The sequence below is a fragment of the Prenolepis imparis genome, unplaced genomic scaffold (assembly GCF_030444845.1).
Source record: "Prenolepis imparis isolate NDT839.2.m4 unplaced genomic scaffold, iyPreImpa1.0 SCAF_14, whole genome shotgun sequence".
Lineage (NCBI taxonomy): Eukaryota > Metazoa > Arthropoda > Insecta > Hymenoptera > Formicidae > Prenolepis > Prenolepis imparis.
Window position 1 is genome coordinate 8,516,072 of NW_028141172.1, and position 16,510 is coordinate 8,532,581.

At 33.6% G+C, this 16,510-nt stretch overlaps 2 protein-coding genes across 2 annotated transcripts in view; both read left to right on the plus strand.

Annotated features, from left to right (window-relative positions):
* LOC145945632 (uncharacterized) overlaps positions 1-4,694 on the plus strand; it is a 4,960-nt gene extending 266 nt beyond the window's left edge. Inside the window, exons 2-4 of the mRNA XM_083054687.1 lie at positions 549-655; positions 3,842-4,085; positions 4,430-4,694. Coding sequence (XP_082910813.1) covers positions 549-655; positions 3,842-4,085; positions 4,430-4,583 — 505 coding nt within the window. The 3' untranslated portion in view covers positions 4,584-4,694. The remainder of the gene's footprint in view (positions 1-548; positions 656-3,841; positions 4,086-4,429) is intronic.
* Positions 4,695-14,257: 9,563 nt separating this feature from the next.
* On the plus strand, positions 14,258-16,471 carry LOC145945633 (zinc finger BED domain-containing protein 5-like). Its single transcript, XM_083054689.1, has 4 exons — positions 14,258-14,309; positions 14,562-14,761; positions 15,073-15,549; positions 15,656-16,471. Exons 1-4 carry the CDS (start codon positions 14,258-14,260, stop codon positions 16,469-16,471), a joined length of 1,545 nt encoding a protein of 514 aa, XP_082910815.1.
* Positions 16,472-16,510: the final 39 nt, after the last annotated feature.

A 16,510-nucleotide genomic window follows, 5' to 3' on the forward strand; every position in this document is an offset into this window, starting at 1 on the left:
AAACTGTGCACCGCAATGAAAATTGTCGCAAAAATTATTAATGCAATTAAAGGCGGTAACAAATCTCTTATTCATAGAAAATTCCAATCTTTTCTGGAAGAACACGACGCAATTTATAAAGATATACCTTTATATTGCGAAGTTAGGTGGCTCAGTGCCGGAAAATGTTTGGAAAAATTTTTTGCGGTAAGAAAAGAAATCTTCCTTTTCTTGCAAGAAATGTCTCTTGCAAAATGTGATGATTTTAAGTCCTTCTTTGAAGATTTAGATTTTCTTTCCGAACTTGCCTTTATTACTGATTTAACTTCTCATTTAAATCACTTAAATCTGAAGCTGCAAAAGGCAAATCAAACCATTTCTCAATTAGTAAGTCATATTGACTCATTCCGCAGGAAATTAGTGTTACTAAAAAATCATTTACAAAGCAATATATTTCATTTTTACCCATCTTGCCAGATTCTTTTTACAGAACATGGCAAAGATTTTGATTTTAAGAAACATCTTCACATAATTGATTCATTAATAGCTCAGTTTGACACGCGTTTCAGTGACTTTGAAACGCTTAGAAAAGATCTTATTCTTTTTGAAAATCCTCTGACAGTTCAAATTGAAGAACAAAATTTAGAGCTTCAAGCAGAACTTTGCGATTTGCAAAGTGATTTATCTCTTAAAACGCGGCCGGAAAAAGGAATAGACTTTTTTAAAATTTTAGATGCATCAAGTTATCCAAGATTAATAAATTTCGGACTTCGAATCTTTTCAATGTTTGGGTCCACATATTTGTGCGAATGTTCTTTTTCAAAATTAAAATATACAAAAACTGATAAACGTTCTTCTTTGAGCGATGCATCTTTAGCTTCGCTGATGCGAACTTCTTCTTCTAATATTCCCGTCGATATTGCGTCTCTTGTAAATTCATGTAAACGGCTTAGAAAATCGAATTAATATTTATTCTGTTTTTAACTTTATATCATTTTTTATCAACTTTTATAAAATTTTTCTTTCCACACGAATCATTATTTGTTGTTGTCCTCTTTAGTGGAATAGGCCTACTGGGGAAACCACTTTAAAAAAAACGCATTAACAATAGTACCTCATGGGTGATGTGGAAATCTATTGTCTCCTAATTATATTATAATTATAGTTTTTTATATATAAATTTTATAATTTTTAATATATAGTTTTTATATACATATAATTATGCAGCAGACGTGTCTTCGATTAATCGAAATGTATTTTATTATATTCATATTTATATTCATATTTCAAAATATATATTGCGAAAATAAGTAACATGATTTTACGTTTTACGTTTACGTAAACGTAAATTTATATGTAACAGCGCGTTAAGAGCTTTAAATAAAACAAATATTTTAAATTATTACAGAACACATATACGTGATTAATAATAGAATAATAACTATTTGTATTATTAATACAAAATAAAAGATTGAATAGAAAATTTTTATAATAACTTTTGCTATTAGAATGCTAATTGTGCTATTACGTTTGATACGTACGTTCCTGAGACCATGTGCCGCGCTCCTTAGTTACGAGCGGCCGGCGCTGCGTTGCTACGGCGCGAGCGAGGAGTGGGGGGCAAGAGGCGTGCGTCTCGAAATCTCGCCGTAAATGGCAAGTAAATCCCAGCACTGGTCTATATCCTTTAACGTCTTCGTTATATCCAACAAAAAGTAATTCTTTAGATTTTGCGTCCCATTTATCTCTTCTTTCCTTTGGTATGTGAGCCATGGCCATGCATCCGAATACTTTTAAATGTGATAGCTTAGGTTGTCTTCCGTTCCATATTTCCTCAGGAGATTTACCGTTTAATGGTTTTGATGGAGATCTATTTATCAGGTACACTGCGGTGGATGTTGCTTCTGCACAATACTTTTTGTCCAGTTGATTATCATCGTACGAGCACGTTCAACTATTGTTCTGTTATTCCTTTCAGCCAGTCCGTTCTGCTGGGGATTATATGGTACAGTCGTTTTCTTTTTTTTCTTTGTCTTTTTTCTTTTTTTTTTACGCGGAGAAATCCTCATGGATACCCTCCGATCTCCGAGGAAGTAGTACCGAACTCGTACCAGCAAAAACCCCGCAAATATCGTATTCGGACTTTGTTTGCGCGAGATGCCCGGCACGAGTTGCATCGCTTCCGAACATCCCGCATATGCAACATTCTTGAATAGAATTGCATCGGTTCGACTTGATAAAGATAGCAGATACACATTTTAAATCATAATTTCCCAGGTAGCAAAATAAGTCATTTTGACGTCATTTTAACATCAAATTACGTCAAAATGACGTCAAAGTGATTAATTTTGCTACCTGGGTTATCATTAAAAAGCCGATTTTTTAAAAATTTAGATAACTCAGCGAAAAATTATTGTATTGAGTTCCGCCAAAGCGCATTTTAAAGAGAAAAATGTGAATTCTCACGTGCTTTTTATTCCATTGAGCTACGTTAACTGATTTACGCCGTGCAATTCAGGAAAGTGGACCTTCTATTTATTAATTTTGCAGGTTCTCACTTGTCATTTGTCATTGCAAAACTGATCATTTCACGTAATCAGCACTAAAATTTGCTCAAACTACAGACTTCAAGCTTCATTTGTGTTTTTAAAACACCTCGATATCATAATTATTAGCTGAGTTATAAATTCTTGAACTTTCACCATTTTTTACTACTTTATAAGTGTATCGCTTTCTTTTGGGCGAGTGTATATTACTATATATTTAAAAAAATGTTTTTTATGCTTATTATTAAAAATAATATTAATTATTAATAAGTTAATTAGAGTTATTAATAAATTAACTAGTTATTAATAAAAATTTTCTTTTAGTTGCCAATTTTTAGAAGAATTATTAGAATTTTGAATAAAATATGATATATACATATACAGGGTGTTCCATTTTAATTTCCCCAGGCAAACATCTCGAAAAATATGGAAGATACAGAAAAATGTTTCAGACAAAAGTTGTAGGACTTGAAGGAGGACAGATGATGAAAATATGGAGTTGACCTTGAGTGACCTATTGAAGGTCATGTGAAGGTCATCGATGTTTTCTTAAATGGAACTCCCTATTTTTTATTGCATATTCTTGTAGCCCTTGTTGAGACGTTTTCAAAACACTACCTATTGATGTCTCTTACGCAAGCCGTTCCCAAGATACGAAGTTTCAAAGTTGACATATCATCGGCAGTCGCATTATCCAATGTACACCGCGGGAAGGTTGTTCAGTCAAATTTGTACATCAAGTGGCCCTAAAAAGGGCAGACTTTGTGTGTGTATGTGTGTGTGGCTGTGCTTTTTTAGTAAACTTTTCTCTAATTATTTTTCTTTTGGTTATTATAATGTAAGGGAAAGGATAAGAAAATGGTAGAGAAAGAGAGATAAAAGTTTTACTAAAGAAGCACGCACGCACGCACGCACACATACAAAGTCTGCCCTTTTAGAGCCACTTGATATACAAATTCGACTGAACAATCTCCCCGCGGTGTACATCGGGTAATGCAAATGCCGGCAGTATGTCAATTTTAAAGCTTTATATCTTGGGAACGGCTTGCGTAAGAGACATCAATAGGTAGTGTTTTGAAAACGTCTCGACAAGGGCTACAAGAATATGCAATAAAAAATAGGGGGTTCCGTTTAAGAAAACATCGATGACCTTCACCTGACCTTTAATAGGTCACTCAAGTCCATATTTTCATCATCTGTCCCCCTTCAAGTCCTACAACTTTTGTCTGAAACATTTTTCCGTATCTTCCATATTTTTCGAGATGTTTGCCTGGGGAGATTAAAATGGGACACCCTGTATACATATATACGAGAAGTTCTTATATTTTTTATTGCACAGCTATTTTTGAAACTCTCTTCGCTCGCAATCATGTTGCCAGTGCATGATAGTAATGTGAACCGAGAAGTCACATCGCCACATGCAAGCCATATTTCAACAATTTATCATGTAATATCTAAAAGAGCGGTAGAGCAATCGTCAGATGGAAGTCGAATAGACTTTCAAATAAGAAATCATCAGGGATCAGGAACATATATATTCGGTTTTGATACAGGACGTGGGTAAATATATGTATATCACATTATCATCACATTAATAATTACCATACACAAAGAATCAGCAAATCATTTATGAGTTAAAAGTTTCATAAAATCTTTCGAAAAAACAATCACTGAAAAGATTGATATAATTTATGTCTAAATTTTATTAGGCTAGTAAAAGCCAAATGCGAATGGTAGTGCGTCAGTTTTAAAGAAAATTAATTTTTCATTGAACTTGATTAATTATATGTACAGGGCACGATTTTTTCTTAGTGCGATACAAAATGAATAAATCTTAATTTAATTTTGTTTCACATTGCAACTTTTTTATTTATTTCTTAACTGATAATTCATTTCTATTGCAGACAAAATCGACAATTCAAATTAGAGGAGCGTCTTCAAGATGGAAGTGTTAAGGGCCGATATGGTTTTTACAATGCAGAGGGACAACTCAAAATTGTCAATTATATCGCAGGCCCCATCGATGGTTATCAAGAACGTCACCATGAAATTATCTAGAAACTAGAAATATAACTTATAAGTTTCAGTTCAATTCTCTATAACAACTTCTGTTTTCTATACCCATATTAAATTATAAAGTGAAAAATCACATGAAAATTTTTCTTGTTAAAGTTTAAATAAATTATTAAATTTATCATTTTCTTTAAATTCATATTTGAATTAATAAAACAAAAACTACTTCTTTTCTACATATAATATAATTCATTTGCATACTCTACATATTTAACAAAAATTTCATGATAATGAGCAAGTCATTTGATAAATTCATCATCTGATAAAAATTAATTAATTTGATAAAATTAACTTTAAAATTTTTTAAAGAGATTTTTGTATGAGAAGTATTTTGACAATATTTATTATGTTAATTTATATTAATTATGTTATGTTGTTAAATTGATTAATATTTTAAACTTACATATACATATACCTATACATATAATGAAATATTTCAATTATATTGCAACAATGTTACAATCTTTCAAGTTGCAACATATTATAAAGATATTATAGGAATAATAACTGTAATATTTTATAAGAAATATATATAAATATTGCAATATTTCAGAAACATTATAAAAAACAATACTCAATAGTCGTTAATTCGTTCGCGCGCTCACCATTATGCGACATGCATATGTGCTATTTATAGTATTTATGTTTTATAAAAATGATATATAAAGTTTGTGAAGAGCGTTTAATAAGATTAAAAGTGTAATAATTATTTCCATCGGTTTAATTTCTGATACAATTCAACACAGGGAATTGATTAAACTAATTAAATTCAGAAATCAGACAAATAAATATCTAAATAAATGAAAATCGCATACTGCTTATATAAGATATAAAGTCTAATTTTTATATAAATAAAAATTTTAATTTTGGAAATTAACTTACTTAAATTTAATTATTTTATTGTTTACTAAATTATGTTGGGCTGCACGGAGTATTTGTCACCCACGCATGTACGCATACACGCACACAAAGTTGATTCTCTCAATTGATCCATTCAATTAATTATTTTATCTTTCTTATCTATTAATCTTTTTATCCTGATCTCTCTCTATTCTATTTGTTCGAGAATGTTTCGTTTATATGCTTATAAGAATACGTACACGCACAAACATGCAAAGTAAAGATGTAAATTTGACCGTACAATGTACAATCTTTATGTGGTACACCTTGGGTAATCAAATATAACAATAACCCGGGAAAAAATGGCTCATGTATAATTATATATAATTATATATAATTTATATATAAATATATATAATTCATATATAAATATATATAATTGTATAAAATTATATGTAAATTATATATAACCTCATATACGGTTATATATGACAATATATAACATCATACGGAATTATATATAACTATATATATCCCAATTATATATAACTATATACAGGGTGATTCAAAACAACCGTTTGTCCTTAAAATGTCGTATTCCTGACTGAATTCTAAGACGATTTTTCCTTTGCCAAAATTTGATCCGAAGCTTAGTTTTCAAATTATTAAAAGAAATATTAAGCGAATTACGGCACGAGTACGGGCGGTAGGCAGGAGCGGCGCAACTCATTATCCGACGCGGGCGACTGTGTGAGGCACTCGCTGCGATCAGCTGTTCGCTACACGCGATGTGTTAGTGTTTGTTTGTGTCTGTGTTTTGCGTGTATGCGTACATACACACACACACTCTCTCTCTCTCTCTCTCTCTCTCTCTCTCTCTCTCTCTCTCTCTCTCTCTCTCTCTCTCTCTCTCTCTCTCTCTCTCTCTCTCTCTCTCTCTCTCTCTCTCTCTCTCTCGCACTTACTCACTTTTATTCTTACCTTGTAGAGGTATTTGATGACTTTACTTCTGATGAATAATTGTTGCACGACTGTTAACAATGAGACGTTCCCATCTGACACACCGAATAATAAACAAATTTTTCTTCTTTCAGAAATTGTATCCACATTTAGAACGAATACACTCACGCACTTGATCGAAAATAAAGAATATATTTATCGATTGTAACAGTTAATCACAATCTCGGTTACTACTGATTGATTATTAAAATCACTCACAAAAAACGCGTTAAATGCAAAGCGCACGTTACTCGATGCGGATGACAATAGTCTGCGACGATGACAACAGACTGCGGTGACGCGACGCGACGCGACGCGACGATACAATCACGGCGTTGCCGAACGTGAACGTGTACATGTACATACATTACATGTGATAATAATATGTATAATTTATAAGTTATTTAAAAAAAACATTATAACGTATTATAATATTATACGTTATACTTTATTTTTAATAACTTAACATTATCTACTGTTTTGCTATTTTTCGCAAGCGAGACATGAGAAAAATTAATTTTATGTTTTTGCGAACAAGATGTTCCACGTATGAATGTGTTGGTCGCTATGAAAAGAGCGAGTTGTTTTTTGGTCGCTCTGAAAAGAGCGGATTGACTTTGGTCGCTCTGAAAAGAGCGGATTTTTAGTTTCAAAAAAATTTATAATAAGTGCTCAAAATGACCACCATCGATTCTAACGCAAGCTCTCAGGCGTTTTAATAGATTTCTTTGGACGTTCTCCATTACTAAGAAGATTTTTTAAAAGAAGGAGACTTCTTTTAAAAAATCCGATATTTGGAATGTCGAAGAAGAAGTAATGGAGAACGTCCAAAGAAATCTATTAAAACGCATGAGAGCTTGCGTTAGAATCGATGGTGGTCATTTTGAACACTTATTATAAATTTTTTTGAAACTAAAAATCCGCTCTTTTCAGAGCGGCCAAAAAACAACTCGCTCTTTTCAGAGCAACCAACACATTCATACGTGGAAGATCTTGTTCGCAAAAACCTAAAATTAATTTTTCTTATGTCTCGCTTGCGAAAAAAGGCAAAACAGTAAATAATGTTAAGTTATTAAAAAAAAAAAAGAAAAGCATAACGTATTATAATACGTTATAATATGTTTTTTTTTAATAACTTAAAAATTATACATATTATTATCACATGTAATGTATGTACGCGTTCACGTTCGGCAACGCCGTGATTGTTATCGTCGCGTCGCGTCGCGTCGCGTCATCGCGTCGCGTCGCGTCACCGCAGTCTGTTGTCATCGTCGCAGACTATTGTCATCCGCATCGAGTAACGTGCGCTTTGCATTTAACGCGTTTTTGTGAGTGATTTTAATAATCAATCAGTAGTAACCGAGATTGTGATTAACTGTTACAATCGATAAATAAATTCTTTATTTTCGATCAAGTGCGTGAGTGTATTCGTTCTAAATGTGGATACAATTTCTGAAAGGAGAAAAATTTGTTTATTATTCGGTGTGTCAGATGGGAATATCTCATTGTTAACAGTCGTGCAACAATTATTCATCAGAAGTAAAAGTCATCAAACACCTCTACAAGGTAAGAATAAAAGTGAGTAAGTGAGAGAGAGAGAGAAAGAGAGAGAGAGAGAGAGAGAGAGAGAGAGAGAGAGAGTGTGTGTGTGTGTGTGTGTGTGTGTGTGTGTGTGTACGCACACACGCAAAACACAGACACACCCACACAAACACATCGCGTGTAGCGAACAGCTGATCGCAGCGAGCGCCTCACACAGTCGCCCGCGTCGGATAATGAGTTGCGCCGCTCCTGCCTACCGTCCGTACTCGTGCCGTAATTCGCTAAATATTTCTTTTAATAATTTGAAAACTAAGCTTCGGATCAAATTTTGGCAAAGGAAAAATTGTCTTAGAATTCAGTCAAGAATACGACATTTTAAGGACAAACGGTTGTTTTGAATCACCCTGTATATCCCAAATCATGACCCGGGAAAAAATGGCCTATGTATAATTATATATAATTATATATAAATATATATAATTGTATAAAATTATATGTAAATTATATAAAATTATATATAACCTCATACACGGTTATACAGGGTGTTTCAGACCACCCGTACCACCCATTTAAAAACTAGAGAAGTGGTTATTTCAAAAAAGTAAAAACATTTTCTTTATAAATCGGGTGCGCTCTATCGAATGGTGATATTTTCAACTTCTGGTTCCGGCCGGAAATAGGCGATTCAGACCGGAAGTGCATTTTTTTAAATGGAACATGGTATTTTTTTATTGCAGATTCGGATTCTATGCGAAAAAATATGAAACTTTTGTACGAAACATTTTTTCGAAAAATGTCATTTATGTCCCTCAAACAACCTTCAAAATGTGTGTTGGCAAAAATAACGTTTTTGCATTATCTGCTCTCGGCATAACCCAGGATCTACGACGAGGACGTGGCAGATATCAGATCCCGTGTGTTTGTGTGTTTGTGTGTGTGTGTGTGTGTGTGTGTGTGGGGGTGTGTGTGGGTGTGTGTGTGTGGGTGTGTGCGTGCGCGCGCGCACCTCGTAGGGATAAGGACCCTGTGGTTCGTCGCTTCCACAGTAGTTAACGACTCCAAACCCTCCCTACGGTGTGTGTGTGTGTGTGTGTGTGTGTATGGGTGGGTGGGTGTGTGTGGGTGTGGGTGTGTGGGTGTGGGTGTGTGGATGGGTGGGTGTGTGTTGGTGTGTGTGGGTGTGTGTGGGTGTGTGTGAGTGAGTGGGTGTGTGCGTGCGCTGATATGGCTAGATGTGATTAGGCCTGATGTTCGAAATGTCCACCGTTTGCTTGAATGCAATTAAGTACTCTCTTTTCGAAATCATTTGTAGCATGAAAAATTTCATCAGCATCTAGAGAACCAATAGCGTCACGTATTCTACGAATCATATCATCTCTTGTCGTAGGGCGTTCGCGGTATACCAGATCTTTTACTCTTCCCCACAAATAGTAGTCGAGAACAGTTAGATCCGGTGATCGTAGTGGCCAATTATGTAGGCATATTTGTCTATCCATTTATCTGGAAACATGTCGTTTAGTCGTTCACGGGCAGTTCTAGATGTATGCGCTGGGCACCCATCTTGCTGAAAAAACATGTTTAGACGTAATTGTAGAGGAATATAAGTAAAGGTGGAAGATCATTTTCGAGGAAATTAGCGTACCGAACACCGTTTAGATTTCCTTTAAAGAAAAACGGTCCAACAATATGTTTTTCAACAATTCCGCACCAAACGTTGATTTTCCAAATATGTTGATGGTCTATTTCTCGAAAGCAATGAGGATTCCCTTGTGCCCAGTAACGACAGTTCCAAGTATTTACAGAGCCGTCACTCGTAAATGTGCTTCCATCAGAAAATTTTATTTTCTAATGAAAGTTTCGCGGTTGTTGGCGTATCCAGTTGCAAAATTCGAGTCTGTTTCTAAAATCGGCAATCGTCAATGCTTGATGCAGAGTCATTCTGTACGAATGCAGCTTGTTTTCATGATAAATTCGCCAAAATGTACTACGACTAACACCAGATTCTTGTTCTACACGCTTTAAGGATTCATGGGGATGCAATTGAGCGAATGCAAGAATTTCTGGCGTCCTTTCGTCCCTAACTTAACGTCCAATTTGTCTACCTTTATTATGATCAGGTTGAATAATACCTTTATTAGTAATTCGCTTAGACAAACGAGAAAAAACATTGTACGAATTAGGAGTGCGATCTGGGTATCGTTCTTGCCACAACCTCGCAGCTGCTCTAAATTGACCACCACATTCACCTAAAATAAGCATCATATCTAAAGCTTCTGCGTTTGAATAGGACACGGTTGGTCAATGAGAATTTTGTTACACTATTTATTTTCTGATGAAAGTTTCGCGGTTGTTGACGTATCCTATGAAATTGAAAAAGACAATTGCATTAACTTCCTAGACACAATGACATGTTATAAGATTAAAAAATGGGAAATGAACTACGAATTGGTTTAGAAAACCTACGTTTTCGGGAAGATACATTAATTTTTTATCGGCACATCCACATAAATACAAAATTAATTGCATTAATAACTTAGTTGACAGAGCCATTTTATTGTCAGATAATAGATTTCATAAGGATAACATTAAAATTATCAAAGACATTTTATCCAACAATTGTTTTCCATCATTTGTTATCAATAAGTATATTAAAAAAAGATTACGGATTCTAAAGAATAAAGAAAAAAATGATGCAAATAATAGTTCTGATTCGAAAAACAATGGTGATAAGGGAAAAAGATTTGACATGTCTTCACATATAATTTTACCTTATGTTAAGAATCTAACAGATAACATATCTAGAACACTTAATAAAAAAGGATTAAAAGTAATATATAAAATTCCTAAAAAATTAAACACGCTTATTAAACGTGGTAAAGATGTATTACCAATTATGAACAAAACAAATATAGTGTATAAATTAGACTGCAAAGATTGCAATGCTTCTTATATAGGCCAAACAAAAAGACATCTTAGCACTAGGATAAATGAACATCGGAATAATGTAAAAAAACATGAGTCATCCCATTCGGTGGTCAGCAAACATAGAACTGAATGCAACCACGACTTCCGGTGGTCGGATCCATGTATCCTGCATGGTGAGAAAAATAAAAGAAAAAGAGAAATCGCCGAAATGTTTTTCATAAAAAAACATAAAAATAAAATTAACCTACAAATAGACACAGATAACCTTAGCCCTATTTATGATAATGTTATTAATATCGTTTAAAAATATCTGGTTGTCGTCGTCCTCTCAACAGTAATTGACAGAATGTCATAATGACATGTATTGTACTCGTTCTCTTAATTTCTACTCGATTTATATTAACAAGTATGTATCTTACATTTTTATTCTTGTGATGTCATTATTGCGATGTTAATCAATGATGTTTGTATTATTTATAGCACTTGAAAAGGACTAAAATTTATAGTCGAAACGTAGTGTTTTAATTTAATTAATAAAGATATTGATGCCAGTTTTTGGTTGAAATAATTGTCTACCTGTTATTTTCTTCAATTGTATAAAATTATATGCAATTATACATAGCATTATATACAATTATATAAAACTATATAAGATCAAATATAATTTTAATCTAACGAGAAAATTTTGATTTGCATATATGTATATATTTATATATTCCGTCCAGTCCAGTTTTGGTTTTTATTTAGTCCAAACGTCCATGGATATAATATGAACGTTTTAAAAATATCCATTATTAGACATTCAAAGTATATATTATATTTAGACGTTTTAAAAACGTTTTTTTACGTACAACACAGAACATTTTATTTACATTGCAGCAATATTATAATCTTACAAGTTGCAACGTAATATTGGAGAGACATTATAAGAACATGTAACTATAATATTTTATACGAAATATTACTGCAACATTCCAAAAATATTATAAAAACAGTATTCATTAATCATTAGTTCTTTTATTTACCGCTACGCGACGCGCAAGGCGCTATCTTTCTCGTATTTAAGATTTGTTATGAGAATTATATATAAAGCTTGCATAAATCGATTATTAATATTATAATAACCGAATAAAGATGCCTTTTCATGCTGACGCTCGACGCTCATTTTTAGCGTCAAAAGACGTCACGTGACCAAAAATAAAGATACCAATTCGTCAATTTTGGTCACGTGACGTCTTTTGATGCTAAAAATGAGCGTCGAGCGTCAGCATGAAAAGGCACCTTAATATCCGAGTATTACGGATAAACAGAACAAACTTACACAGTTCCAACAATTTTTTTCTTATCTCTTTTGGATGTTCGCAAGATTTCTGCAATTTTTTGATGCTCTGTATGAGATACTAAAATAGATATATTCAGTACTCTAAATATATAAACTTACATATATACCTACACCTATCTACTTTAAAATATACGTTCAATGTTTGAAACAGGTCCAATTTTAGTCCGTTTAGTCCTTAAAATGGACATTTTTCGATTGTCCAGAAAAGTAACACTGGATTTTTAAAATGTTTTAAAGATGTCTAAGGCTCTAATATGAATGTTATAAATACGTACAAAACGTCCAATATGTATATTTTTAATACGTTTCTAAAACGTCATTGTGCTGTCTGGGTATGTTTTGTACTCACAAATTATTTTTATTATATATACAGGGTGTCCCATAATTCGCGAACCACCCGTCAGTTGCAGGTAGAGTAGGTTAAACTGAGTAAAAAAGTCCTCTACCATTTTGCGATTTTCTCAATAATTAATGAGAAATAAATTAAAGAAAATCAGCCAATTCGAGCGATGATAAGCGTGCAGCGAGAAGAGACAGCCCACTCGGGGGTCCAGAGTTAGCGCTACTCGTATGTAGTTACTGTCTTTTGTAAAGCGTTCCTCCCCGCTTCATCGCGCGCCTAGCAACCGTGTAACATTATACTGTTTCTTTTCGCCGCATACTTAGTAACGATATGAAACTGGGCTGTCTTTTCTCGCCGTCGTCACGCGAATTGGCTGATCTTCTTTAATTTATTTCTCATTAATTATTGCGAAAATTGCAAAATGGTAGAGGACTTTTCTATTCAGTTCAACATGCTCTACCTGCAACTGACGGGTGGTTCGCGAATTATGGGGCACCCTGTATATGGGCATATTTCATATATATATTGCCTTATATATAATTATATATAATTATACATGGGCCATTTTTTCCCGGGAAGTCTATAATTCTATCAAGATAATCAGATAGAAATCTAATTATTCAAATTATTATCAAATTGGTTTTATTACTTGTTATATTTTGGATCTCTTCATCCGTGTATTATTGTTTCATTCGGTTTAATTATAACAAGTAGAATGAGTAATTATAATCTTGAGATTATGAGATGATATACATACGTCATTAGTTTAGGAATTTTGATATGTAGCGTATTCGTCTATCTCAAAATTAATTTCAAGTAATTGAGTTTTCAATTGTAATATTCATTATTTAAGCAGGGATTCTTCTTAAGATGTATTTTTCTTAGAATATAAAATGCTTTGATTTAATTCTTCGGACGAGAGTAAGCGGACAAGTTTAACGGTTCATCAACAATAGGCGCATCAAAAGGCACTCCTGTTCCTGTATGCACACAACACTGCTATAACAGAATCCTTTATTCCTTGCATTAAGTTAAAATAAAAACTTGGTAAAAATATAAAAAAAATTGTACAAATGGAAAGAACAAGGGCCAAAATTTGTAAGGGAAATGTATGAAATTGGTATATGTTTATGATTTTGGACTTGCTGAACTCGTAAATAAAGCTTAAAATTGTCCAAACACCGGGGAAAATAGTGAAAATGCAATTTTTCTACAGAAAAGCCGCATTTTACAACAAATGTTTTTTTAATGAATAAGTGGCAATTGTAAACAAAAATAGTCTTTTTTTTTGTTGATATTGGAAAACCGTATGCAGAATGTGTTATCTGAACGTAATCAGTCCTCTAATTTCGAAATATTAATAAACCAGAAATACATGAAGATGGTGTCTTTTAATCTAATCTACAATTAGATGAATCGGAAGATGTGAAGATTTATAAACATTTGGGTTACTTTTTTATTTTTTCTCTTATGTTCAGTGTTTTATGTATCTCATTTCATTTTCTTTTGCTAATGTTCATAAATGTTAATCATTTTATACTAAACAAAATCTCTTTTACGTTTTTTATATATATAAATAAATAAATAAAAAATAACAATATACGAGATTAGAAATTAAAAATAAAAAAGAGCTATTATTATATATTGTATTAGAGCAGCGTTTCCCAAATGGTGGGTCGCGACCCGGTACCGGGCCGCGAAAGTAAAATGCCGGGTCGCGGTAAAAAATTTTAAATAATAATTCAAGTAATCGAGACAAATGATGCGCGGCGGCGGGAGAGACGCGACCGCGCTTCGACGCCGGCCGGATCGTCTGGCTTTTGTTTTACCCGCCCGCGCTCGCATTTACTCCGCTCGTTCAGTTTGAGTTAAGTCTCGAGAAAGAGCGTATATTTTCTTTTGTGTTTACTGATTACATTTAATTTGACGATGGATAAATGGGTAATAAAATAACAAATAAACAATGAATCAGGTACGAACTCTTTGATTAGCATCGATAAACAATCGAGTGATGTGCAGCCGGGTACGAGTTCTGAGAGTGACACTAACAAAGAGCCGCACGATGTGCAGTCTACTACCCTTACAAGAAAGAAGGAGTCCTGGACCCGACAGTATTCTGAGGATTACATACAATTCGGTTTCATCAAGAGTGCTAATAATAAATCATTATGTGTTATTTGTTATGCGGTTTCTTTCAAACGAGTCCATGAAACCTTCAAAGTTGAAGCGACACTTGGAATCGAAACATCCGGAATACAGTAATAAGCCAATAGATTTCTTCATAAATAAAAAGAAGGAATCAATAGCTACCAAAAAAACTATGTCTGAATTTTTCTCTGGGCGCTCAATCTGAAAACCTTGTAATGGCTTCTTATGAAATATCAAAATTAATTGCTGAAACTGGTTATCCTCACACAATTGCTGAGAAATTAATAGTTCCAGCAATGAAAATTTTAGCATCTTGAATATGTGATAAAAAACAGGAGAACCAAGTAAATATGTTGGCGCTATCAAATAACACAGTGAAGCGTAGAATCGTGGAGATGGCAGATAATATCGAAGAAACCGTCGTAGGTCACTTAAAAGAGTGTAGTTTTTTTTCCTTGCAAGTCGATGAAAGTACAGACATATCGGACAATGCCAATCTAATGTGTTTTGTGAGATACGATTTTGACAATATAACTCACGAAGAATTTCTCTTTTGTAAACCTCTGACAACAAGAACAACAGCTGAAGAAATTTTTAATTTGATTGATAATTACATTAATCAAAATGGCATTGAATGGAAAAAATGTGTGGGACTGAGTAGCGATGGAGCACGCGCAATGGCAGGTACTGGACTTTTTCCGAGGATCAAAGCCGTAGCACCAGACTGTGTATGGGTGCATTGTAGCATTCACAGAGAAGCATTGGCCGCCAAAAAAATGCCATTGCTTTTAACTACAACTATGCAAGAGTGTGTAAAATTTATAAACTTTATAAAGTCTCGTCCACTGAATTCAAGAATATTCTCTGCGTTGTGCAAAGAAATGGAGTGAACATGAACATCTTTTTTTACACTGCGAGGTACGATGGCTATCAAGAGGGAATGTTTTAAGAAGACTTATTGAAATGAAGGAAGAAGTTTTAATGTTCTTAGACCAACATCCACCAACGGCTAGGGATGTAATATTTGAATTCAAAGACAGTTTTCATGATGTCAATCGGTTAATCAAGGTAGTCTACCTTTGTGACATTTTTGATTTTTTGAATAATTTAAATCTGACATTACAAGGTAGCAATGTAACTGTATTTAAAGTGCAAGAGAAGGTGGAAGCTGCAATGAAAAAACTCAATTTATGGTTCCGTCGTGTGGAAGCAGGGAATTACAAAGCTTTTACAAAGCTAACAGAATTACAAAAAGAGTATAATATGAGTTCCATACTGGATGAGATTTCAGCTGCTATCAAGGAACATCTGCTAGGACTGAAGACAAGTCTGAAGGAATATTTCCCCCCAATCAACAGCAATAAAGCATGGATAAGAAACCCTTTTACAGTGAACGTAAAATCCGAGACAGAATTGCCAGATTCAGATATTGAGTCTATAATTGAACTGTCGTGTGATACGGCACTCAAGGACATCTTCGACAGAATACCACTGATGGATTTTTGGCTGTCTTGTCGTCAGGAGTACTCAGTTTTAGCAGAAAAAGCGATAAAATTTCTAATGCCTTTTGTCACGACCTATAAATGTGAAGCAGGCTTTTCAACACTGGTTTTTCTAAAAAATAAATATAGAAACCGATTGGAAGTCGAACCGGATCTAAGAATAAAGTTATCATCTTTTTCTCCAAATCTAAAGTTTTTAGTTAATAAAAAACAGCATCACACTTCTCATTAATAAATTATTTGGTTTTGATTTCTTTACATTTTAAATTGT